The sequence below is a fragment of the Stenella coeruleoalba genome, assembly GCF_951394435.1.
Source record: "Stenella coeruleoalba genome assembly, chromosome: 9".
NCBI lineage: Eukaryota > Metazoa > Chordata > Mammalia > Artiodactyla > Delphinidae > Stenella > Stenella coeruleoalba.
The window spans coordinates 41,436,912-41,460,746 of NC_137155.1; the positions used below are offsets into that span (position 1 = coordinate 41,436,912).

General features: G+C 34.3%; 1 protein-coding gene across 8 annotated transcripts in view; it reads right to left on the reverse strand.

The window, feature by feature from the left end:
* PHF14 (PHD finger protein 14) overlaps positions 1-23,835 on the reverse strand; it is a 200,505-nt gene that overhangs the window by 98,064 nt on the left and 78,606 nt on the right. For all 8 annotated transcript variants that reach the window (XR_013829637.1, XM_079931046.1, XM_079931045.1 and 5 more), the window contains 2 exons: positions 13,865-13,915; positions 13,622-13,743 (listed from right to left, as the gene is read on the reverse strand). Coding sequence is in view for 7 of the 8 variants with exons in the window: in XM_079931046.1 (XP_079787172.1) it covers positions 13,622-13,743; positions 13,865-13,915 (173 nt within the window). In the remaining variant the exon portion in view is untranslated. The remainder of the gene's footprint in view (positions 1-13,621; positions 13,744-13,864; positions 13,916-23,835) is intronic.

A 23,835-nucleotide genomic window follows, 5' to 3' on the forward strand; every position in this document is an offset into this window, starting at 1 on the left:
TTGCAGCTAAAAAAGGACAGAGTATATTTTGTTAAAAGCAAATGTCCCAGGGACTTCCCTGGTAGTCCGGTGGTAAAGAATCTGCCTTCCAATGCAGGGTACTTGGGTTCGATCCCTGGTCTGGGAACTAAGATTCCACATGCCACGAGGCAACTAAGCCCGTGTGCCACAACTACTGAGCTGGTGTGCCTCAAACTACAGAGCCCACGCACTCTGTAGCCCATGCACCACAACTAGAGAGAAGCCCATCCATGCACCACAACTAGCAAGAAGCCTGCATGCCACAACGAAGAGCCCGCGCTGCAGTGAAAGATCCCGCATGCCTCAACTAAGACCCAACACAGCCGAAAACAAAATAAAAAACAAAAAACACAAATGTCCCAGAGATAAACATCTACAAAGGTCGGATTTATTATGAGTGCTATGATCCTCATTTAATATAAATACAAATAAAGGATAATTTAATAACATCTAAAGTTAAAAAGGAAAAGTAGTTATTTAAATAGGTCCTTTTAATATCAAAGAAAATCAAATAGCATAGTTAGAAGAATAAAGATTATAGCACTGCAATCTCAATGAACATCAAATAGTCTTGAAAACCATAATATAAACAGAACATCAGATATGATCTTGAAAGAGATGTCATCATTTAGCCTGAAACAAATACATTTAACAAAGGCAAGTTTTATTCTACCAGGGAGCTGAAATGTAAATTTATGTTGAGACTGTATAGGTTAAGAGCATAGGCTCTGGAGCCAGACTACCTGAATCTGAGTGATTCTCTACTTTCTTTTGGGAAGTTATTTAAGCTCCCTATGCCTTAGTTTCTCTGACAATTCAAAGGAGATAATACTACTGCTCACCTAACAGGGAAGCTGTAAGGATTAAATGATTCAAAATGTATACATGAGGTACCTGACCCATAGTAAGCATTATATAAATGGTTTATTACAGTTGTCATTTGCATATATAAGGCATTTAGAATTCTCTAACACTTGTGCCAAGCCACTTACTTGTATTTATCTCAATTAATCCTCCAACAATCTATGGGTTAGGTACTACTGATTATGGTTATTTTACAGATAAAGAAACTAAGCCACAGGGAACATAAAGGCAGAGTTCACAAATAACAGAAACAGGTTTCATACCCAGCAGAGTGTCTATAAATCCCCACTTAATCATCCATTATATAAAACTCTCTCCCAAAATGTAGAAAGACTTTAAAATTTAATAACATTTAGGCTCGTCACATAAATTTAGCAGGCTTGTTTTAAAAACATCCAATGTAAAATATCAAGCTGAAGAAGGAATGAAATGGAGTAATTTGTTCACATTTCAAGACTCACTTTAATTAGAAATATCTCTTTAATTAGAAATTCCTTTGTTAAACAAAAAACAGATTCAATGACAGCTGTTCAAGATGGTATGGCAGGCTTTATTTAGGACCATCATGATAGATTTAAGAACCACTGCAATGGGATTTTATATTGGGGGAGAAAGATTGGGCTCAACTCTGAATACAGTACGGGCAAGTGGGAATTTATAGCCAAAGAATACGGTGGGGATCAGTGGATAGAAAATTAGTAAGCGGAAACATCAGGGCTAAGGGGGTTCTGGCTAAACTGACCTAAAAGGATTTTTGCTTAAGACAGGCCAAGGTGATCAGAATAGTAGAGGATGAGGAACCTGATCAGGTATCTAGGGTGATCAGATATCAAGGGTGGGGGGTTCTGCTTAAAGTAACTTAGCAGGGTTCTTGCTAACACTGGACTTTATAAGGAAATATACAGATGAGCTGAGGAGAAAGTTCAGTAACCTGACTAAAGTTTCCTCTAGAAAAGAATCTTTGTTGCCTTTAGTGCATTAAACTTTTTTTGAAAAAAAAAAAAAACCCAGAACTAGAAACATGTATAAGCATAATATTAAGATGAAAAAAAAAAAAGGATCAGGAAAGGAATAGGCTATGAGGAACCAGAGACAAGAGAACATTTGCCATGGTTGTCTGGGGCTGGGGTGGAAGCTAGGATTTACAGTGTAGAGGCACAGCACTTTTTGAGGTGATGGAATTGCTCTAAAATAGGATTGTAGTGATAGCTGAACACTTCTATAAATTTATTAAAAATTACTACAGTCTACACTTAAAATGGCTGAATTTGTATGGTATGAAAATGAGATCTCAATATAGTTATTTTAAAAAAGAAAAGAGATATTTGCTCTTTATCAAAGGAAGTACGCTTTATCAAAGGAAATAACTTCCACTCCTCTCTAGCTAAATGAGAGAAAGGGCAACAAGAATGGCTTCCACTCTAAGAGACTTGATCATTAATCATATTCTACACAGTTACAGAATACTCTAGCAAGAGATTCTGAAAGTAGGTGTTTACAGGAGAGCTGTGACGGAATGTAAACACATAGGCAGTATTTATTTGGGAACTTGGAATATCACATAACCTTTGAATATCAGAGCTAGTGTGTTAGACCTCAGAGATGATATAGCCTGATATCTTCTCCAGTAAAATAAGAAAACTGAGATCCATAGAGATTAAGTGACTTGCCAGCACTGGCAAGTGAGAAGCTTGGACTAATTGAGATCTCCTACTCTGAGTGAAGTAATCGCAGTCAACCAGAAACCATTTTTTACCACTCTTTTTTGCTGTTGTTTGCAACATATATATACTATTTTAAAGTTTGTTTTTAATAATTAAAAATGAAAAGAAACAATTTGGACTTAAAGAAATGTCTCTGCCCTCAAAGAGATTACATACTATTTCAGTGTATAAAGCTGCAATGCATACAGATTTAGCAATGCATCAGTAAATAATTTAATAAGCATTTATTCTGAATTAACTTCTTGTGCCATATTGTATAAACTAAGGAAATCATCATGACTAAATAGAAGGCCTGACCTAATCTAGTGAAAAAAGTAAAAATTCACAAACAATTTGCAAGCAAGCGGATAACAGCATGATGTGGGATTTTATGTGGGTCCCAAGGGCAATCAAAGTAAGAAAAAGATCATTATGGGATCATGTAAGTCTGGAAGGATACATGAAAGAAGTAAATACTGACCTAGTATTAGAAGGAAGAAGAGAATATGATCCGAAATATTATAGGAAGCTGGAAAGTCTCAAGCAAATAGTTGTAGTGCACATTCAAAATAAAAGCAAGACTAAAGAAAAGAAGCAACTTCCAACTGAAATGAAATGAATAAATTGCTTGAAAAAACACGCTTACCAAAACTAGCATAAGACAGAAGAAAAAATTTCAATAGCTCTATTACCTATTTTAAAAATTGAATTAATTACCAAAAACGTCCCAACAAAGAAACTCTGGTCCAGATAGTTTCATTGAGGAATTCAATGAAAACTCAATGAAGAAATAAAATCAATCAAAAATGCTTCAAAAAAAAAAAAACAGAATACTTTGTAACACCTTTTAGAAGGCCAATATAACCTGATAACAAAACCTGATAAAGACTTAAGAAATTAAAAGAATAATACTTTCGTGAATAGAGACACAAAACCCTTATCAAAATATTAGCAAATGAAATCCAAAAAATAAAAAAATACACATATAAAAGAGGCAACACCTCACGACCAAGAGGGGTTTACCCCAGGACTGTAAGGCTGATCTAACTTTTGAGGCCTCTTTCCGTGGGGAATGGAAAAGCCAGACTGAAAGACTGCTTGTGCACCTCTGCCAAGATCTCCTCATTGAGGGGTCTTAAAGACACTTTGCTCCACCGACTCAGTACTGTTCTATTGCCTACCGCTTCTCCTTTTCCTCCCCTCCAGCCCCTGGGTCCATTAAACAGCAAGGACCTTCTGTCCAGGCTGCCTCAGTAGTGACCTTAATGCCCCAACCCCTCCCCATTTCGGCACCGATCCACTAGACCCTTATCAGTGGGGGGAAATGGAACATTCTGGGAACCAGCAACCTTTCCTAAACGTTTGGCCTCTTGCTTATACTACTGCAACAAATTAATAATTTTAATTGTAACTTTCAGCTTGGCTTGTGATCCTAATTGACTACCTCAACTCCTGGTAGCTCTCAAAACTTGCATAAACAGTTAAAAGAAATCATATTTTATTCTTATACAATAGCATCAAAAAACATTAAATACTTAGGAATACATTTAATAATAGACATACAAGACTTCTACAATGAAAACTACAAAAACATCCAATGAGAAAAAATAATGGATATTTGAAAATCTGAATAAATGTAGAGATATACCTAGTTCATGGATCAGAAAACAATACTGTTAAGATGTTAATGTTCCCCCAAATTCATCCATGTATTCAACACAAAGCTAATCAAAATCCCAGTAGGCTTCTTTTGAAAAAATTTGGTTAAATATACATAAAACTTACCATTTTAACCATTTTTAAGTGTATATTTCTGAAGCATTAAGTATTTTCACACTGTTGTGCAACCATCACCACCAACCATCTCCAGAACTTTTTCATTTTACCCAACTGAAACTCTGTACCCATTAAACACTAACTCCACAGTCACCCTGCTCCTGGCAACCACCATTCTATTTTCTTTCCCTATGAACTTGACTAAGTATCCCATATTAAGTAGAATCATACAACATTTGTTCTTTTGTGACTGGCTTATTTCACTCAGCATAAGGTCTCCAATGTTCATCCATGTTACAGCATGCGTCAGAATTTCCTTCCTTGTTATGGTTGAATAATATCCCACTGTACGCATATACCACATTTTGTTTATCCATCCATCCATTGATGGACACTTGGGTTGCTTCCACCATTCGGCTACTGCCAATAATGCTGCCATGAATATGAACGTACAGTATCTCTTTAAGTCCCTGCTTTCAATTCTTTTGGGTATACACTCAGAAATGAAATTCCTTCTTCTCCACATCCTCCCCAAAACTTATTTTTCGATTTTTGTTTGTTTGTTTAATAATAGCCATTTTAATGGGTCTGAAGCAGTATCTCATTGTGGTTTTGATTTGAGTTACACTAATGATTAATGTTTAGCATCTTTTCATGTGCTTATTACTCATTTGTATATCTTCTTTGGAGAAATGTCTATTCAAGTCCTTTACTCATTTTTAATCAGGTTTTTTCCTTATTGCTGTGAATGATTTCTTGTGCTTTTTATATTCTTGATATCAATACCTCATCAGATATATGATTTGCAAATATCTCTCCCATTTTGTGGGTTGCCTTTTCACTCTGTTGATAGATTCTTTTGATACACAAACATTTTTAATTTTGAATGAAGTCCAACTTATATATTTTTGTTGTTGCTGTTGCTGCCTGTGCTTTTTTGGTATTATATACAGACTTTATTCTTTTTAATGAAAATAAAAAGCTCTTTCTAACACATATGAAAATGCAAAGGATCCAGAAAAACAAAAGAGCTTATCATAAGGCCCCAAGAATCAAGACGACTGGTACTGGCACAGAAATAAGTACATAGCTTGATGGAACACAACACAAAGTCTAGAAATCGACCCTCATTTAAAAAGTCGATTGATATTTAACAGTGGAACGAAAGCAACTTAATGTGGAAAGGCAAGCGTTTTCAACAAATGGCACTGGAAAACTGGAAACCCACATGGGATAATAAACAAACCTTCCTTAACTCTACCTGAGACCATAAAAATTAATGTCAGATGAATCACATATCTCAATATAAAAGATAAATAATAAAGCTTCTAGAAGAAAACGAAGGAGATAATTTTTGTGACCTGGACCTAGGCCAAGACTTCTTAGATAGGAAACAAGAGCAATAATCATAAAAGTTGCTAAACTGGACTTAGTAAAATTAGTAACTTCTGCTCTTTAACACCATTAAGAAAATGAATAGGCAGGCCATAGATAAGGAGCATATGTTTGAAAAACATGCATTTGTAAAAAAACTTAAATCCAGAACATATTAAAAGTTCCTATAACTCAATACTAAACATACAACCCAATTTTTTTTTTAATCAGCAAAAGAATTAGTTCACAAAGGAAGACATACAAATAGCCAGTGAGCACATGAAAATGTGCTCAACATCATTATACATCAGGGTAATGCAAACTAAAACCACAGTGGGATTCCCTCACACACTCATTAAAATGGCAGACATCAAATAAATACTAAACATGCCAGTTATATGAAACTCTATAGGAGGCAACTTATAAGGGAAAAAAATAGAAAAGTGGTTGCCTTTGAGAAGAGGGACTGACCAGGAAAGGAAACAGCTTTTGGGGAGTGATGAAAATGTTCTATACTTTGATAGAAATGGGGGTTACATGAGTGCATGCTTTTGTTAAAATTCACTACTTTATTCACTTAACATTTAGGCATTTCATTGTATGTAACTTTTACCACACACACACACCCAAACAACTACTGAACTTAGATTTACTTTTTTGCCGTGGTTTGGGTTGGCAATTCTGAAACTACTTCCTATATATTCTAAGCTTGAGCAAATAGGAAAATATACTGTCCTGAGACCTAAATCGGACAAGACAATTTATAAATACATTTTAATAATTGAAAAAAATATTTCCATGAAACTGTTTAAGCTTGTTTCATCATTAATTCAGAATTTACAACTTTTGGGAAGTTGAATTATTGTTTCTCTAAGTAGTTTACACAGTCTGGATTTAAAAACACTGAAACAAAGCACATGTAATTACGTTTCTAAGTAGATACAGCCATTTTTGTTACTTGATTTTTAATTTTTTGGTCTATACCAAAATTACTAAGATCATATTTTGTCAAAATACCTATTTAAAAAAACATATCAGGAAGGGTGATACATTATGAAACTTTAAGTAGTTGTAATATTTGCATTTTTTCCTACTTATCTTTGACAAAAAAAAAGAAAGAAAACTATCTTTTGTTTATTAATGCTCAGGCTGATTTCTTCACACATTCTAGCATTATTCATATATTAAATATTGGCATTCTTAGAGAGTTTTACTTCTGGTATTAAGCTGATTCAATTAACTAGTTTTTTTTTTTTTTTATGTTAATACAATTAAATGACCTGGTTTTCAAAAACTATAATAAACTTTCAAAACTAAAGTAGAACGGAGAATTTATTGTTTTTAAATCAAAAACCTTAAAAATGAACTGTTAAACAAAATGAAAATTTAGAAATATTGTCTCAAAATAGGGACATAATTATGTTAAACCCTCCAGAATGTGACAGAAATACGTGTCCTGAATTTTATTGAATTTCAATTTTACTTAAGCATTAGATGATGTTATTGTTTGGTATTCATATCAGAATTTCCTTGAAAAGCTGTTTCTATAAACTATTTCTTATAATGCTTATTTAAAAAATAACGTAAATGTAAAAGTTTTTTAAACAGTTAAAAATCTAAGAAAACAAAGTTTCAGGTCATAATTATATTCCTTTGTTTAAATTTTCAAATAATTCCTAATGCTTCATCAGCTTGTATTTAGAATGCTACACTTATCTTCCCTTTTTTTTTTTTTTAGCGGTACGTGGGCCTCTCACTGTTGTGGCCTCTCCCGTTGCGGAGCACAGGCTCTGGACGCACAGGCTCAGAGGCCATGGCTCACGGGCCCAGCCGCTCCGCGGCATGTGGGATCTTCCCGGACCTGGGCACGAACCCGTGTCCCCTGCATCGGCAGGCGGACTCTCAACCACTGCGCCACCGGGGAAGCCCTATCTTCCCTGTTAAAAGAATTAGGCAGCATATTTCCACAGGCTATGGGTTACAATAAGTCTATATGCTTTCTGAGACATCTTGATATGCTACTTTATCTTTGCCTTGTATATTAAATCTATTTTTAGATCAGATTTTTATTTTAAATCTATTTTATATTAAAAATAAAAATTAGGAAGATTTAATATCTGGCCAATGATTCCTTAACGCAACCTCCTATGAAGTGTGTAAGTCACTAACCACCATGGGGAGGCACCCCTTCCTCAGTGACTTGGAGTAAGAACATGGGAGCTGTAAAGATAAGTAAAACAGAGATCTTGCCTTTAAGATGGTCATACTTTCAAGTGAAACATATTCCAGAGCTAACAGCAGTGAAACTTGAAGAAAGAGGCATATCACACGGGACATCAGGGTGACAAGAGGGGATATATTTTACCACACACAATTGAAAGAAATATTAGAAATCTAAACTTTGGAAACAATCCTTTAGAATACAGTAATTTGTACTATACCAATCACTGACTCAGGGTTACAAGACAAAACAAAACAAAAACCTAAAACTTATCCCTGAAATTGTTGGTAGAAGTAAGGAAAAGAAACAGAAGATTAGCCAGAAATGTCTTTGTGCAGGAAATGTTTTTAATAATTTGAAATTTATTAGATGACAAATAATTTTAAAATTTCTATTTGTTTCTAAGTTCTAATTTATAAGTATCCAAATAATATACATTTGCACCATCACTTTACAATCATTTGATATTCCTACATGAATAAGCAAATTTTACCATTTAGAGTGATTATTATGTGATAAACTGCATAAAAAACAGTAAACTGGTAAGTCTATAATCAAAATAAAATAATTCATTGTATTTGTTTTAAGCAACCTATCAAATGCAATCTTAAGTGTTCTTAAAAGAAATGAAACTAGGTTTCATTTCATTCACTAAAACAATCTATTTAAAGTGACCTTATATTCTGTGAACACAGTAACTAAAGTTACAACTAAACCTTGCTCTGTTGGTCTAATCAAATCTCTGGGGGAAAACACCCCTTACTATGACCCAGGCAGTCTATAAGCCTCCATACCAGTGAGAACAGGACACATAATTAAAAATTTAAAAATCTGATTTATCAAAGAGACTAATATTTGAAATAAAAATCTGATAAATATGAATTTGTGCTGGCGCTCCTAATAACTTATGATACCATCAAATTTGGTTTTGGGGAAGGCACTCAGAAGCTATATGTTTAAATTGTGAAATAAATAAAAGTGCTAACAACATTGTTAACAGACCAAACAAACATCCTAACCTTGTAACCAAAATGGTTCAATATCTATATAACTTGCCATATCTTCAAAGAAGGAAGAGAATACAGCAAACATTTAATGGTGTAAACTTAGCTATAAAAGTAAAATAGCTTCATAGATCATTTCCTACCTTCACTGCTTCTAAGTAATGGCCACAATACAAGATAAAAATTAAAGATGCTATTTAAGAGGACCAATGGATTTTAAGGTTCTTAGTTTTAGGAGACCTTTTTGCTCCTTCCTATCTCCCATTAAGTAATAAAATGTGTCACAATGAGTTTACACAGTTAAGATAAAATTTGAGGCCTACAAGTTTGGTCTTATTCCTAATTTGATAGTTTAATGAAGAATTATAGAGAAGAAAAGCCTACCTACCTCTAAAATCTATCCTTTGAAAATTAAATATGTTCAAAAAGAAGAATCATTTCTACTGTCACATGAGTGTATCAACTAATCTCAACTCTGTGATTCCTAGTTCTTTACCTAAGACACAGAAAAAACTCATCCACTATTCTTTAGTGACAGGAAAGTAATCCTCCTTTATTAAGCCTTTTAAACGTCTTCATCAAATACTTACACTGAGTGACCAATTTGTTCTAGGAATAAATTATAATAGTAAAAGGTTTTTTTTTTAATTAATTCAGCAAAGAATAATCAGTCACTACTTATGTGGCACAGTCATTCATTTACCAAGCATTTACTGAGCATTAAATGTCCCAGGAACTGTGGAAGCAAAACCAAGTAAGACATCACTAAAGGCTCAAAACTACCTCCAACAATGAATATCCACAGCAAGGAGATAAATACCCCAAAAGACCTCACAATTCCAAGACAGTTTCAATTTGGCCTTCAGCATTTAATTGCACTAAATAACATAAAGGAATATATTTTCGACTGTAAACTTTGCAGACAAATTTTAATTAAGTTTAAAAAGTAGATGGCAAAAATAGGAAGCACTATTTTTTTTTAAAAAAATCCATATGATACTGTAAACTATCTTTGTCTTTAACACCTTGTGGTAATTTTCATATTTCCCATGTTTAGCGGAAATAGTTTATTAGTCTAATCGTTTTAGGGAACGTGTTTCAACAAATTCAAATTTTTTGTCCTCCATATTGCAGGAATAATTAAATAAAAAAACATGCACATTCTCTGAAAAGTAAAAAATATGCATTTATATTATTACTGTATCATATTTACCAACAGGAACCCTTATTTCAGAGCCCACATATATGTATTCTTTTTCTTTTTTTTTTTTTTTTTTTTGGCGGTACGCAGGCCTCTCACTGTTGTGGCCTCTCCAGTTGCGGAGCACAGGCTCCGGATGCGCAGGCTCAGCGGCCATGGCTCACGGGCCCAGCCGCTCTGCGGCATGTGGGATCTTCCTGAACTGGGGGACGAACCCATGTCCCCTGCATCGGCAGGTGGACTCTCAGCCACTGCGCCACCAGGGAAGCCCTGTATTCTTTAAATTACTAAGTAATACCACTGCCTTACTATTTCATACAGAATTACTCACAAAGCTTGTAATGGAACATAGTACAATTCTTATCATGTACAACAGATGGAAAAACTAAGACCCAGAAATACTAAATTACTTGCCAAAGGCCTGAGAAAAACTTAAAGACAAAACAGAAAATAACATTTGGAACCTATTATTACAGTTAACTGATAAATTGATTGCAATTTCCTAGTGATATTAAAAATTATACATGTAAATTAATGTATACATATATACAAATAACTGAAATAGAAAGGAAAAAAAATAAGAAAGAAATTTTTTATACAGCCTGAATTACATAGAGAAGTGTGGTTTCAAAATCAAAACTGCTAAACTGCTGATTCTAAAGAGTCATGTATATTAGTTCAGAGGAACTTGAGAAAATACAGTAAATTCAATAAAAAATTAAGTAAATTAATTAAATTATGATCCAAGAAGTTTAATTTTATAAGAGAACTTAATAGACATACATAGTAAGTATAATGATCAAGCACTGAAATATATCTTTAGGGAAAATAAAGTGTAATTTAAAATGTCTTAAAATAAAGTTAAAAATAGCGTGTATACATAATATTTAAGATGCAACTTAATCATAAAAGTGTGCGCTTTTGGGGCAGATTTGCAAAAATGATGGTGCCAATTACTAAATAAAAGAGATGTTAAGGGAAATGGCAGATATTAGCTTATGAGTACCTTTTTAAACACATGAAATTCTACATAAAATTCTTCTTTATCCCAAGAGCAAAGTGCTTAAACTGAATGTGTGTGTGTGTGTGTGTGTGTGTGTGTGTGTGTGTGTGTGTGTACATATTTAAAGAACAATCATATTATAACCATAAAACACTTGATGGCACTGCTTTATATCCAGCTTGTTTTATCCTCAGAAACATTATCAATATATAATATTTATAAAACATTTAATTCCCTCTTCATAACCTTTTTAAAATCTTTGCATAAAATCTGTGATGTTATCTTCTTAACAAGGCAAAACCAAGGAAAAAGACTTTGTATATCCATCATTTCTAGAGTAACAAAAATATCTTTACCTTTCACGAGACTTTCACAAAAACCCCAGACACTGGAATGTTATAATAATGTAATTAAGGATGAAAATTTTATAACAGGAACTAATTAAATGAGAGGAAAGGCTAATATTAATTAAAAATCTTATCAAGAATCAAAGAAACATGATACTTTTTTTTTTTTTTTTTGCAGTACGCGGGCCTCTCACTGTTGTGGCCTCTCCCGTTGTGCAGCACAGGCTCCGGACATGCAGGCTCAGCGGCCATGGCTCACGGGCCTAGCCGCTCCGTGGCATGTGGGATCTTCCCGGACCGGGGCACGAACCCGTGTCCCCTGCATCGGCAGGCGGACTCTCAACCACTGCACCACCAGGGAAGCCCAATACCTATTTTTTTTAAAACAACTATATAATACAATGTCTTGGAGATGCTCTTGTATTAAGTGGCTTTTAAAATAAAATTGTACTTATTTCCTAGGTTCTTTCTTTCAAATACATGACCAAAAAAATAAAATAAAAACCTGGCAAAAACATATAGGGCCTATAGCAACAAGGCCTGAATCAAGCTACTATCTTAAAAAAAAAAAATTAGAGGTAGATATTTACATAGGTTTAAGTAATTAAAGAGTATAACCAGGTCTCTTAAGTTTTTAACTAGTGTTTCAAAATGATCATGCCCTATAATGCCACCCTCAACCCCCATGGGAATTTTCTTCTAGACTGAATTTTTCTTCATTACGTAAGACTGTTTTTATAATTTTTTCTTCTGTTTATTTTTGTTGTTTTATGTACTCCACTCTGTTATGCTTATGCTTTCTTTTTTTTACACAAATCAGAAAATTATGTTGCAGTCAGAATTATTCATGTGTATCTTCTGACATTAGAACTAATTTACCTTAAACTTAAATGAGCTTAACCTCCAGGAGAGCTCTCATGATATTCTACATAAACTACTTCAAAAAACAGTGGCCTAATATGATAGACTTTCTCAACTTTGTTGAAGCACTTTGTATTTCTTTACTGGAATTTTTACTTTCTCATTACCTTCCTCAGCGACATTATAAAAACCCCATGAAATTTAAAACCAGGTGCCTTTACTTGAGGAATTAAAACAAACAAATTATACTTTTAATGACATCATTTTGGAAGCAAATATTTAAAATCCTGTAACAGTACTAATATGCATTTTATCAACTTACTCTTTTTGAAACATTTAATTTCTGTGCCATGAGTTAGTTCAATAGGGCTTTATCAAAAGACAATTTTTGAAGGAAATCAGAAAGCGTTCCTGTAACATACTAAAAGATTCTTTGTGTCACTGTCCTTTGAAAAGAGGATACCTCTTTTATTTAGATGAGGTCTCCTTTTGATCACCCCCCCCACTCCTTCATCTCACCCAGGGCTTTGAGCAATTTCTTCATCTCAGCAAGAGAGGCAAATGGCTAAAATTAGCAGTCTCTGGACCCTCAGGAATAGCCACTGTGCCGTATCAGCTGAGATTCCTGATTAGAATTATGTCTGATTTAAAAAAAAAAAAAAGTAACAGAACAAAACAAAGAAGCAAAGAAGAAAACCAAACAAAAAACAAAAAATGTCTATCTAGGCCATCTTTTCACCTTTCTTTATTTCATAAGAGAGAAGCATTTAACACATTGTTTTGAAAAATGATAAGGAAGTGCTAACGAAGTTTTTGTCAAGAAAAAGTATCTGTCATCATTATCTCTAATAAACTTCAACTTTTATAACATGCTAACAGAACTTAGTAATTTTATTGTTTTATGAGATAAAACATAATAATCTTAGCACAAAGGGTTTGGATCAAATTATATATTTTTGTGGCCTCTATATGCAGAGCACGGTCAACTTCTCTTGTCAATGGGAAATTAATTCTCTTTTGTTCAAAATCCAGATAATCACTCTTAATTACATCTAAATCCAGAGAATAACCATGTGTGGCAGGTTACTAAGTGGATGAAATCTGTTTCTGAAGTACCGTTTCCACTAAATAAGACTTTAAGAAAGGTCCTATGCTGTGATTTGTTTTCCCCATTATATCTGTGATGAGAAAATGATGAAGATGGAGCCTTAATCCCCCAAAGCCAAGGTCTCAGCATCCAGTTTACCTGACAAGGTTTTCATTGTCTCCAGTTCCCTTGCAAGTTGCACATTCAGTTCGTAAATCCTCAGCCTTGGGCTTCTTTTGTAACACAGACTGCCTTTGTCTCCTCTCTCTAGGAACTCTCTCCTGCCATACAAGGGAGGATGAAACAAAACATAAAATCAGGATATGAGGAAAACAGAAATAATTTTAAGCAAGAAAGTTTCTCAAATTTAGATTGTGTAAAATATGCTTAACTTATTCCAACCTCATGTTTTTCTTCCTCAGGAATGAAGCTTCGTTTTCGTCCTCTGGTTCTCTAAAAAAAAAAAAAGAAAAAAAAAAGAAAGAAAAAAAAGAGAAAAATCCACAAAAATATCTAATGTTTAATTAATAATAAAAATAAATTTTCTCTGTTAAATGTTACTGCTTCGGTTAAGCACTTGGAAAATTAGCATTTCTAATTAATGCTGTACTGCTCTATTGCACTTTATTACAATTTATGCCAGAGGAAATAAACACAAGACAAATTAAATACACTCAACAGTGACAGTGTTTTACTGTTAAATAACACAGGTATCTGATAAGAAAAATAAGTTCTACAAAATTAGCTTGAATATTTCTGAACACCTCATACACATCACACAATGATGATTTATGCAGAACATTTAAATTTTCATAACTTACACGACTTCTAGAGCTAAAATGCTAAACCTGGACTCACATCTATTGTATGCCTCTGTGTGTGTGTGCGTGCGTGCACAAACATGTTTGAATAACATAAAGAAACAATCTTTAACAGCTGTAAATAAGTGGGAGGCAAAGGTCTCAGATGTCTCCCAATCCTAGTTAAAATACAACTAACTAAAAAAAACATGGTATAAGTGACTCAAGCTTATTTCCTTAAAATTTATATCCTGTATTTTGGAACACATTTCCCATTTGAAAGATGCCATCCATATGTTTGAAAGTAATGTAAGTACAATAGGATTTGCAGCCAGTATGTTAAAAATCTCCACCCATGTAGCACAGCCTCTGGAGGTTTATAATCCCCATGTGAAGATCACTGCTCTTTAGAGAGACTGGAAGAAAAAGGAGGCACCACTCCCCAAAATTACTTTACCTGACTGTTGAGACCAAAGATCATTCCCACGTTAGAGTAGGTACCAAATAATTCTAAAGAGAATTGCTGTCCAATATAAAAAACATTAATGTTTTTCTAAATTACTGTCGTTTCAATTCTCTACAATACCGAGTCACTTGTTATTCAGTACCCAGGCTAACTGCACTCTGTTTAATCTGCCCCTAGATAACCAAGAGTTGACTAAATTAGCCGTTCAAAATAAGTAAATTTATAGACTACATATTCATTTACATTTATATTGCCAATCAGTATGCTTTAATTACATTATGGAAGAAATAAGGAAGAAAAAGTAAGACTATACCTAGGAAAAAGTTTTAAATGCAGGCCCTACATCTGTTCTTACTTCCAAAGAATTAGTACTAAGCCTTGCTCCTCAAAATATCAATCATGGTTCATAAGCACTGGCATCCCCAGGGAGTTCGTTAGAAATGAAGAATCTCATGCCCGGAACAACATACTGAATTAGAACCTGCCATTTAAAAAGATCCCCAAGTAAGTCATACACACGTTAAAGTTTGAAAACAGCCCTTAATATTGACAACACTTCTCCAAGTCCTAATTAAAACCTTATGGCTAGCCCTTTGTATAGTCATCTTTCCCTTCTGTGACACTCCTTTCCTCATGCTTCAATTTCTGTCCCCCAATGCAGTTTATCCCAAAACTGGTAAGGACCATGTCATATTCATCTTTCTAGACTTAAATTTAATACAATACATATTACATAAAAGTTCAATAAATTTGTTTTAATAAAATAAATAATAAGTGTTTTGATTGAAACTCACAGATGAACACGCTAGATAATACAAATGATAAAACAACTGACAAAAAGGGTAAATTATTGTTCCCTTCTCTGGTAATCTATTTTCAATTTGCATAATTTATGCATATAGCCATCCATTTCAAAAAGGTGATCAAAATTAATAACCAATATCAAAGGGAAAATATTCAAATTACTTATCTTAATTCTATAAACATCTAAAGAATGCTCAAAAGCCCTTCACACATTTCCATATTTCTCTTCATTCAACCCATCTTTTGTTGAGTCATCTAGTTTTTGAATCATCTAATCACTGAATTAATTTTTGAAGTATACGTGTGAATGCTCCAAGTTCATGTTTTCAATTCTTTTGAAGATATATAATTATTTACCATTTCTGATTAATACTTTAAATCTTTGAACATCTGGTTTGATTCCGTCAATTGGAAGTTCTTCAAACCCATACTGCAGTTAGCATCAAAAAGCATAATGCCACAGAATGATCCTATCACACAATGACATAGTTACATACCTCTGCATTTATAAATTCCTTTTTATTATATTTTATTAAATATTTTTAAATGAATAAAAATATAATTATCTAAAACAGTCATTTTAAATGCATGTATCAATATTACAAAAAGGTAATCACTGATGTACTCCTGCAGTAATTTTAAATAACTAAACATAAGCAACATAAACAAATTCTAGCCAGAAAACCAGAGTTGTTATAAGCCATACGAAATTACAGCATCTTAGAGCTCTGAGATAGCAGGCCAGGGAAATGACTTGATGATCAGACAGCTGAAAACTGACAGAGGTAAACTTCAACCCAGGTCTCTCAACTCTCAATTCAGTGATTTTTCTTGCATGACAAATCCAAGATTAATAATTTAATCCCAAATAGAGATGAGCAAATTATCATAAGAAAGCAAATCTCTTATTCTCACTTGAATATGTAAATAAACTGTAATACCGTGACGCATAAATGAAGAGTTTTTATATTTTGAAACAAGTAAATGAGACAATTTACCCAATGGAGAGGAGACCTGAATACTTCAAACTGACACTATATTCTATCCAATTTGGTACCTTACACATACAATGACTAACATGATCCATTACCGAAATAACTTGCAGCAAGCCTTAGCATTTATCACACAACTAGTATTTCCAAAAATTGAAAATAAGAGGATTTAATCCAAACACAATGTTTCACAATATCAAGTTCCCCAACCAAGAAAATGCTGAGAGTTGTGGGGTTTTTTTCTAGTTTTAATGAAGTGGCAGCAACTGTAACTGTTATAACTCATACCTGCCTACGATCATAACAGATAAGATATCTTAAACATGGTATCCCTGAATGAATCAGAAAATATAAGGGGAGTTAAAAAGAGGGAGAAACGATGGAAAAAAGAAAAAAACCATGCTTGGCTCATCCAACAAATTTCAATAATCAAATAATAATTTCAATAATCAAAGAGCTTGCCCCATCTTAGATGTACAGAAGTATTTGTAACCAGGTTGTCATTTCATGGTATACATTGAGGCTGACACTATTTTAGAAACAAGATAAATAAAGCAGAAGGGAGAACACAGGGTGTGGAAGAAGGAAAAACATTATTTAACAAGTATGTGCTTTAGAACTTAACACAGATAAATTATCTAGACATTCCAAATGATTGACGGTGTATTTCCAAATTGTGCTTCCTTTTGCAATTATTAAACTGTTAAAAGTAAAAGAAAGTTTGAAAATCATTCCAAATCTTGACACATTCCTATTTTTTTCTTGTTAGTTTTTAAGAACTTTATTTTCTTAGGGAACACTGACAATCTGAGCTGCTTAGATCATCTGGCTCTTTATCTGTCTTTGGTACATTTACTTGAAAACAGGATGTGATAAAATCATCCACAAAGAGTGGCATGATATTAGAGACAATGTATCTAAGTTAGGAGAGATTAAAACGTTTTTAACTATAGGCATCATTTTAATAGTTTATTCAGCTAAAACAAATAATTAAATGTTTCAATAACTTCACTCATTTGGACTAGAAAACATGCAACAAATTTTAATTAATTGTTTAGAGCTGGGTTGTTTTAATTTATAATTAAGTCAGATGCATGATGATTTTTCCAAGGTTAGAATGATTCATTTCACAAATGAACTAAATTTAAAACTAAAAGACAGTGTCTCAGCATCTTTGAGATCACTAAGATGGATTTCACATATTCATTTGTACACTGATTTCTCTAAATTCAACACTTATTTTTTTGACGACAAATCAATATTTATACAAATGACAATAAATAAGCCATACATGGTTAGATGAAACAAAAAGATACCCTCCTACGTAATTTATATATAAAAAGAGAACATGCTTATTTATGAGAAAATTCCAAATTCAATGTTAATTAGGACAACAGCCAAACCTTGAAAACCTATCAAGCTAAAATATCTTCAGATTTATGCTGAGGAATAAATGTTGGGGCTGTCTGGCAGCTGTTCAAAATGCTTCAATGAAATACATACAGTATATGTATTTCCTTAAAAAGTAAGTATTTGTTTTCCAATTATAAAACAATATATTGAAAACAATCATATATTAAAGCTAATAAAATATTCAAAAGAAAAATGTTACATATATAAACAAAGTGTGAACAAAAGCACCACCAGTTTCCGTTGGGCTATCGGCATACAACAGATGGAATGGTGATCCCCCAAAATGAGTGTTTTCCCTTCTTGTCAGTTGGCTGTAGAGTTTCTTTTTATCTAACCTAATTTATGTTAACAGGGTTAGGAAAATAGGTGGAAAATAAAAAGAACATCATGATCTAATTGGCTTAACACTATTAATTAAAATAACCACAAGCCTAAAAATATAAAAGATACATCCTACATAATAAATGTTTCTATAAAACTCTTCTCACAGATAACGGTATATTCAAAATAAGTAAAATCCTGAAGCTCTGCCTCGTCCCTGTCTCCTTGATTCCATACTCCTGGAAATAAATAAAAATGATGAATTTCCAGGAGGCAAAAAGCATAGCAGGAGCCTTTGGGTTCTGAATACGATTACTTGCCCTAAGGACACCCACAGTAGATCTCTTCCAAGTGAGCCAAAGTGCCTTAAGTATGGTTTAGTTCACCACAAAAATTTTTGCTAGGGTTTCTTCTAAGGTTCTGTGACAGACACAGGTTATATAATCTGTTTAGTACTTCAGAGGTCACCTTGGGTCTGATAATAAACTCAATAATAACTCTTGATATCTAAAGCCCCCATGTATAACCCTTTCTTTCCAGAACTGCATTAATTTAATCAAAACAATTAGTATAAAGATAACAAGTAAATTAAGACATGGGCATCATGAATGCCTAGTACACTTTAGTCATTTCAATAGGGCTGAATCTAAACGTTTCTATATTTCTACTGAACTAGCATCTAAAAAATATTTTAAAAACAAACATAACGAAAGCAGACTCTAGGATATTTGATTATCTCTCAAATGAAGACTGCACTTTTAACAGGCTATTGATTTATACTGTTAAATAAAATGGAAAACAGATTAACGATGTGTTTAAGTTTATTTCCAAAAAAAATGATCTATAAGAAAAGGTGCATCCTGAAAAACAATATGGTTTCAGTCAAAGCTGCTAAAAAGTACTTTGACTTTTTACTGCATTTATCTTCCCAAAAAAGGAGAGATACAAAACAATATAAAAATGTATGAGACAGTAAGAAAGATCTGACAACTTCAAAGAGAGTAGAAGATGATACACTGTGTAAAAGACTATGGAAAGATAGTCTCAACAAGTCCCTTTGGCACTTGTATAAAAGATGAAAAGTCACTAGATGACATAGAGTGAAAAGAAAACGAAAAGAAAATCTGAAAGTTTTCAAGTTACATTAAAGTTATTAGAAAATATGCCAAAAAGTACAAAGGTCAATTTTAAAGTAACTTCAAAGGGAACATTAAGTTAATTTATATTTTCTTCAAAAGTAATTTCCTGGGCTTCCCTGATGGCGCAGTGGTTGAGAGTCTGCCTGCCGATGCAGGGGACACAGGTTTGTGCCCCGGTCTGGGAGGATCCCACGTGCCGCGGAGCGGCTGGGCCCGTGAGCCATGGCCGCTGAGCCTGCGCGTCCGGAGCCTGTGCTCTGCAACAGGAGAGGCCACAGCAGTGAGAGGCCCACGTATCGCAAAACAAAAAAAAAAGTAATTTCCTTCTCTAAAAGCAAGTGAAAAGTTTCCACATTAAAAAAAAAAAAAATGCAGAGAAAATGTCTAACAAGGTACTTAAAAAGAAGTATCCCAGGCTACCTTTAGAGTAATTCTACAGTTTCACCAATGAAATATGATTAATATACAAGGAGAAAGGGACTAATTCCCTTCCTAACTATAAAGGGCCAGAAAAAAAGACTCTTTCAAAGTACACTGTCTTCAGATGCATAGCCACAGTGGAAGAGAAAAGAACTCATTTATGAAATACAAACTAAGTACCTTCTGTGGTAGGTAATGAAAATATAGTGGTGAACAGGACAGCTCCTGTCCACCTGGGTTCAGGTCCATGAGTCTACAGATACCAAACAAATAATTAAATGGATAATGATTTATAAATACGGTAAGTGCAACTAAAGTGAAGGATAAAAACAGTCACATACTGCTCAGATCTTTCAAAATCTCACTATAATCAAAACTGTTCTTAAATTTAAGAATCAATCATAATTTTAATGCCCTTAATAATGATATAAAACTACATTCACCTTAAAGATGCATATGGAGAAAATGCCTAACAAATTGGAAAAAAAAATTCTCAAAGGAACACACTTATGTGTGACTCTGGCAACCCTCAGGCAGGAATGGAAAAAGAAAGAGTTCAGACTGGCAAGAGGATAAAAGAATCAAGGACAGCAGCAAAAGCATTACTAAAATAACTGAACACAGGATCGAGAAAAGATACTGGAACTCTAAGTGAAGGCATGAGGTACCTAGATAACCAGGCTGCTGAGTAACTGTGAGAATAAAGATGGCTATTGGACTAGAAACGTAAAGAAGAAACCCGCAACATACTGAGGTCAAATGAATTTAATCATGATTATTTCACAAGCATCTTAAAATTAAAATCAAATATTATTTCATATAATACTCTCTACCCAATGCAGAAAACTCTTCCAAAAATATCCCTGATAGTCATATAGCCTCAATTATTCTGGATAACAAGGAAGCATGTTCCATATGACACAGTTCTAATTGTTGGTCCCAGTTTTACTATCTGAACTTATCCTAGAATTCATGTAACAGAAGTTTAAATATTTAAAGATAAATGACCAGGTCTTTATTATGTAAAGAGTCTGTTTATTCATTTATTAAACTAATAAACATACCAAAAAAACGTAATTACACTTGTGACAAGGGCAGCAAAATAAAATAGTGTTATGTGTACAATGTTTCAATTAATTACTCCTCAGAGTGCTTTTCTAGAACTTCATCATAGTATCACATTAGGTTTTGCTTTCTTAGTTCATATGAGCTAAAATTGAGGGATGATGGCAATAATGACAGAGGATTAATTAACACTTTACAACAGATCTACAATCTCTGTCATTTTTCATTTGTTAAAGAGTCCAATTAGAATATCATTTTTGCACTATGTAACATAGCATAGATAGCAGAAAGGGAAAAGGGCCTGCACCATTTTTTTTTTCTTTTACAATATCAACAGTACCATTAGCCAACAAAGAAATGCATATCAAAACCACAGTGAGGGGCTTCCCTTGTGGCGCAGTGGTTGAGAGTCCGCCTGCCGATGCAGGGGACACGGGTTCGTGCCCCAGTCCGGGAAGATCCCACATGCTGCGGAGCGGCTGGGCCCATGAGCCATTGCCACTGAGCCTGCGCATCCGGAGCCTGTGCTCCGCAACGGGAGAGGCCACAACACTGAGAGGCCCGCATACCGCAAAACAAAACAAAACAAAACAAAACAAAACAAAACAAAACACAGTGAGGGCTTCCCTGGTGGCTCAGTGGTTGAGAGTCCGCCTGCCGATGCAGGGGACACGGGTTCGTGCCCCAGTCCACGAAGATCCCACATGCCGCGGAGCGGCTGGGCCCGTGAGCCATGGCCGCTGAGCCTGCACGTCCGGAGCTCGTGCTCCGCAATGGGAGAGGCCACAACAGTGAGAGGCCCGCGTACCACAAAAACAAAAAACAAACAAACAAAAAAACACAGCGATACAACACAAGTGTTGCTGGGCTAAAATCAAGGTGTTGGCAGGCTGCATTCCTTTCTGGAGGCTCTAGGAAGAGAATCAGTTTGCTTGGTTATTCCATCTCCTAGAGATTGCCAACATTCCTTGGTCCAAGACCCCCTTCTTCCATCTTTAAAGGCAGGGATGCTGTATATCTCAGACCCATTGTCTGTAGTCACATCTCCCTCTTACTTACAGTCAGGGAAGGTCCTCGCCTTTTAGGTCCACATGTAATTAGTTTGAGCCCACATAATACTGCTTAATCTTCCCATCTCAAGGTCCATAACTTTAATCATACCTGCAAAGCCCCTTTTGCCATGTAAGGTAACACATAAACAGGTTCTGGGGATTAGGACACAGATATCTTTGTGGGGGGGTATTATTCTGCCTACAATACTCAACACTGTGGAAATCAAATTTATACACTAAATTAATTTATTAAAACTACCATCCTATAGATGGAAATGGGGCATTTAACAGTAGTAACACTTGAAAAACAAAAATCCCTAAGTATATTACAATCACACAAACGTGCATAGGTAAGAAACAAAATGCTACTTTGGGTTAAACTTCAATAACATAAAAGTATAAGGATTTCACTCCCTCTCTATGCAGTCAAGAGATTACCCTTCTCCCATAGGACACAGTAGGCATATCCTCTGGAGAAAAAGAACCAGACAGACTCTGTACAAGGGTTTATCAGGCACAGAGAAGGGAGCAATGAGGTAGCAAACAGAAACCAGGAAGCTTAAATGCAATTCTGCTTTCTAAACCATGAGACCTTTAGCCCCTTTCTCCTCACCTGTCCAGGAGTCTGACAGTCAAAATTATACCTATCAGTTAGGAGATGAGAGAATACTTCTACTGAATTATTGTAGAAAAAAACCTACAGATACTGACATTAAGAAGGTTCCCAAAGAAAAAGCCCCCTGATCATAAAATCACACCACAGGGAAAACAATGGGGTTATCAGCCCTATACAAACTTAATTACCTTTTTTAGAACAAAATAGGAGTGGACATCCAAAGGTCCTTAGGCACCTGAAAGCATCAACATGAAAGAGATGACCATGAATAGAAATAATGAAACCACAGGAAACACAGACAATGCACGATACAGAAAAAAATTTTGAAAATATAATTAATATTCATAAAGATATAAAAGAAGTCTTTGCAATCATGAAATAAGAACATCTACTATTAAAAGAAACAGAGAAAGTACATACTCATCCTAACTCAGAAAGAGAAAATCCTAAGAGTTTCAAGGGAAGGGAAAAAAAAGTTAGAAATGCAGAAAGCAATAATGGAAGCCAGGAGTCAGTAGAGTGATGCTTTAAAAAATATGCAGTATTTTATACACAGCCAAATAACTAATAAAGTATAAGAAATTAAAAAAAATTTAGACATGTAACATCTCAAAAAATTTACCTCTCATTAATCTTTACTCAATAAGTCATTGAAAGCATTGCCCCGTCAAGATCAGGGACTAAATGAAAAAAGAAACTGAAACGCAAGCAACAGAAAATTCCACCCACCAAAGGTTAAAAGGAATTACCAGAATGATGATGAAATAAAGTTCAAGGATAACATAAAAAAACCAATTCACATTAGAGCTGGAGCAGAGAGGGCTCAGAGAAAATATCTAAGAAATTATCTGACATGGCTGACCATATGGAAAACTGTCTATCAGAGATATTTTACAAGGTAGTTGAAGGCTATGAGAAGACTCAGTCTTAGATTCAAAGAAACTAAACAAATTGAAAATACAATGAAGGGCAAATGGTTTATTTTTAAAACTATTCATTCCTTTCTTTAAAAATAAACTGAATGAATGAGGATCCTCAAAACTTAATTAGTGAGACAGTCTGACTGTATTCCTTCCTTCAGAATCCGCCTCACTCCTGCCTACCCAGCCTTAGACCAGTAATAGGGTAAAAAGTGTGCTATTGTTTAAAAGTTTATAAAGTGTTCAGAGAGCATGGCTCTATTATTCTTAAACAATATTTTATCTTTGGGAAGTTTCTATCATGAAGAAAATGGGCTAAGCCAATCAAATGTCACTTGTAAATGAAGCAAAAGGAAAATTTCAAA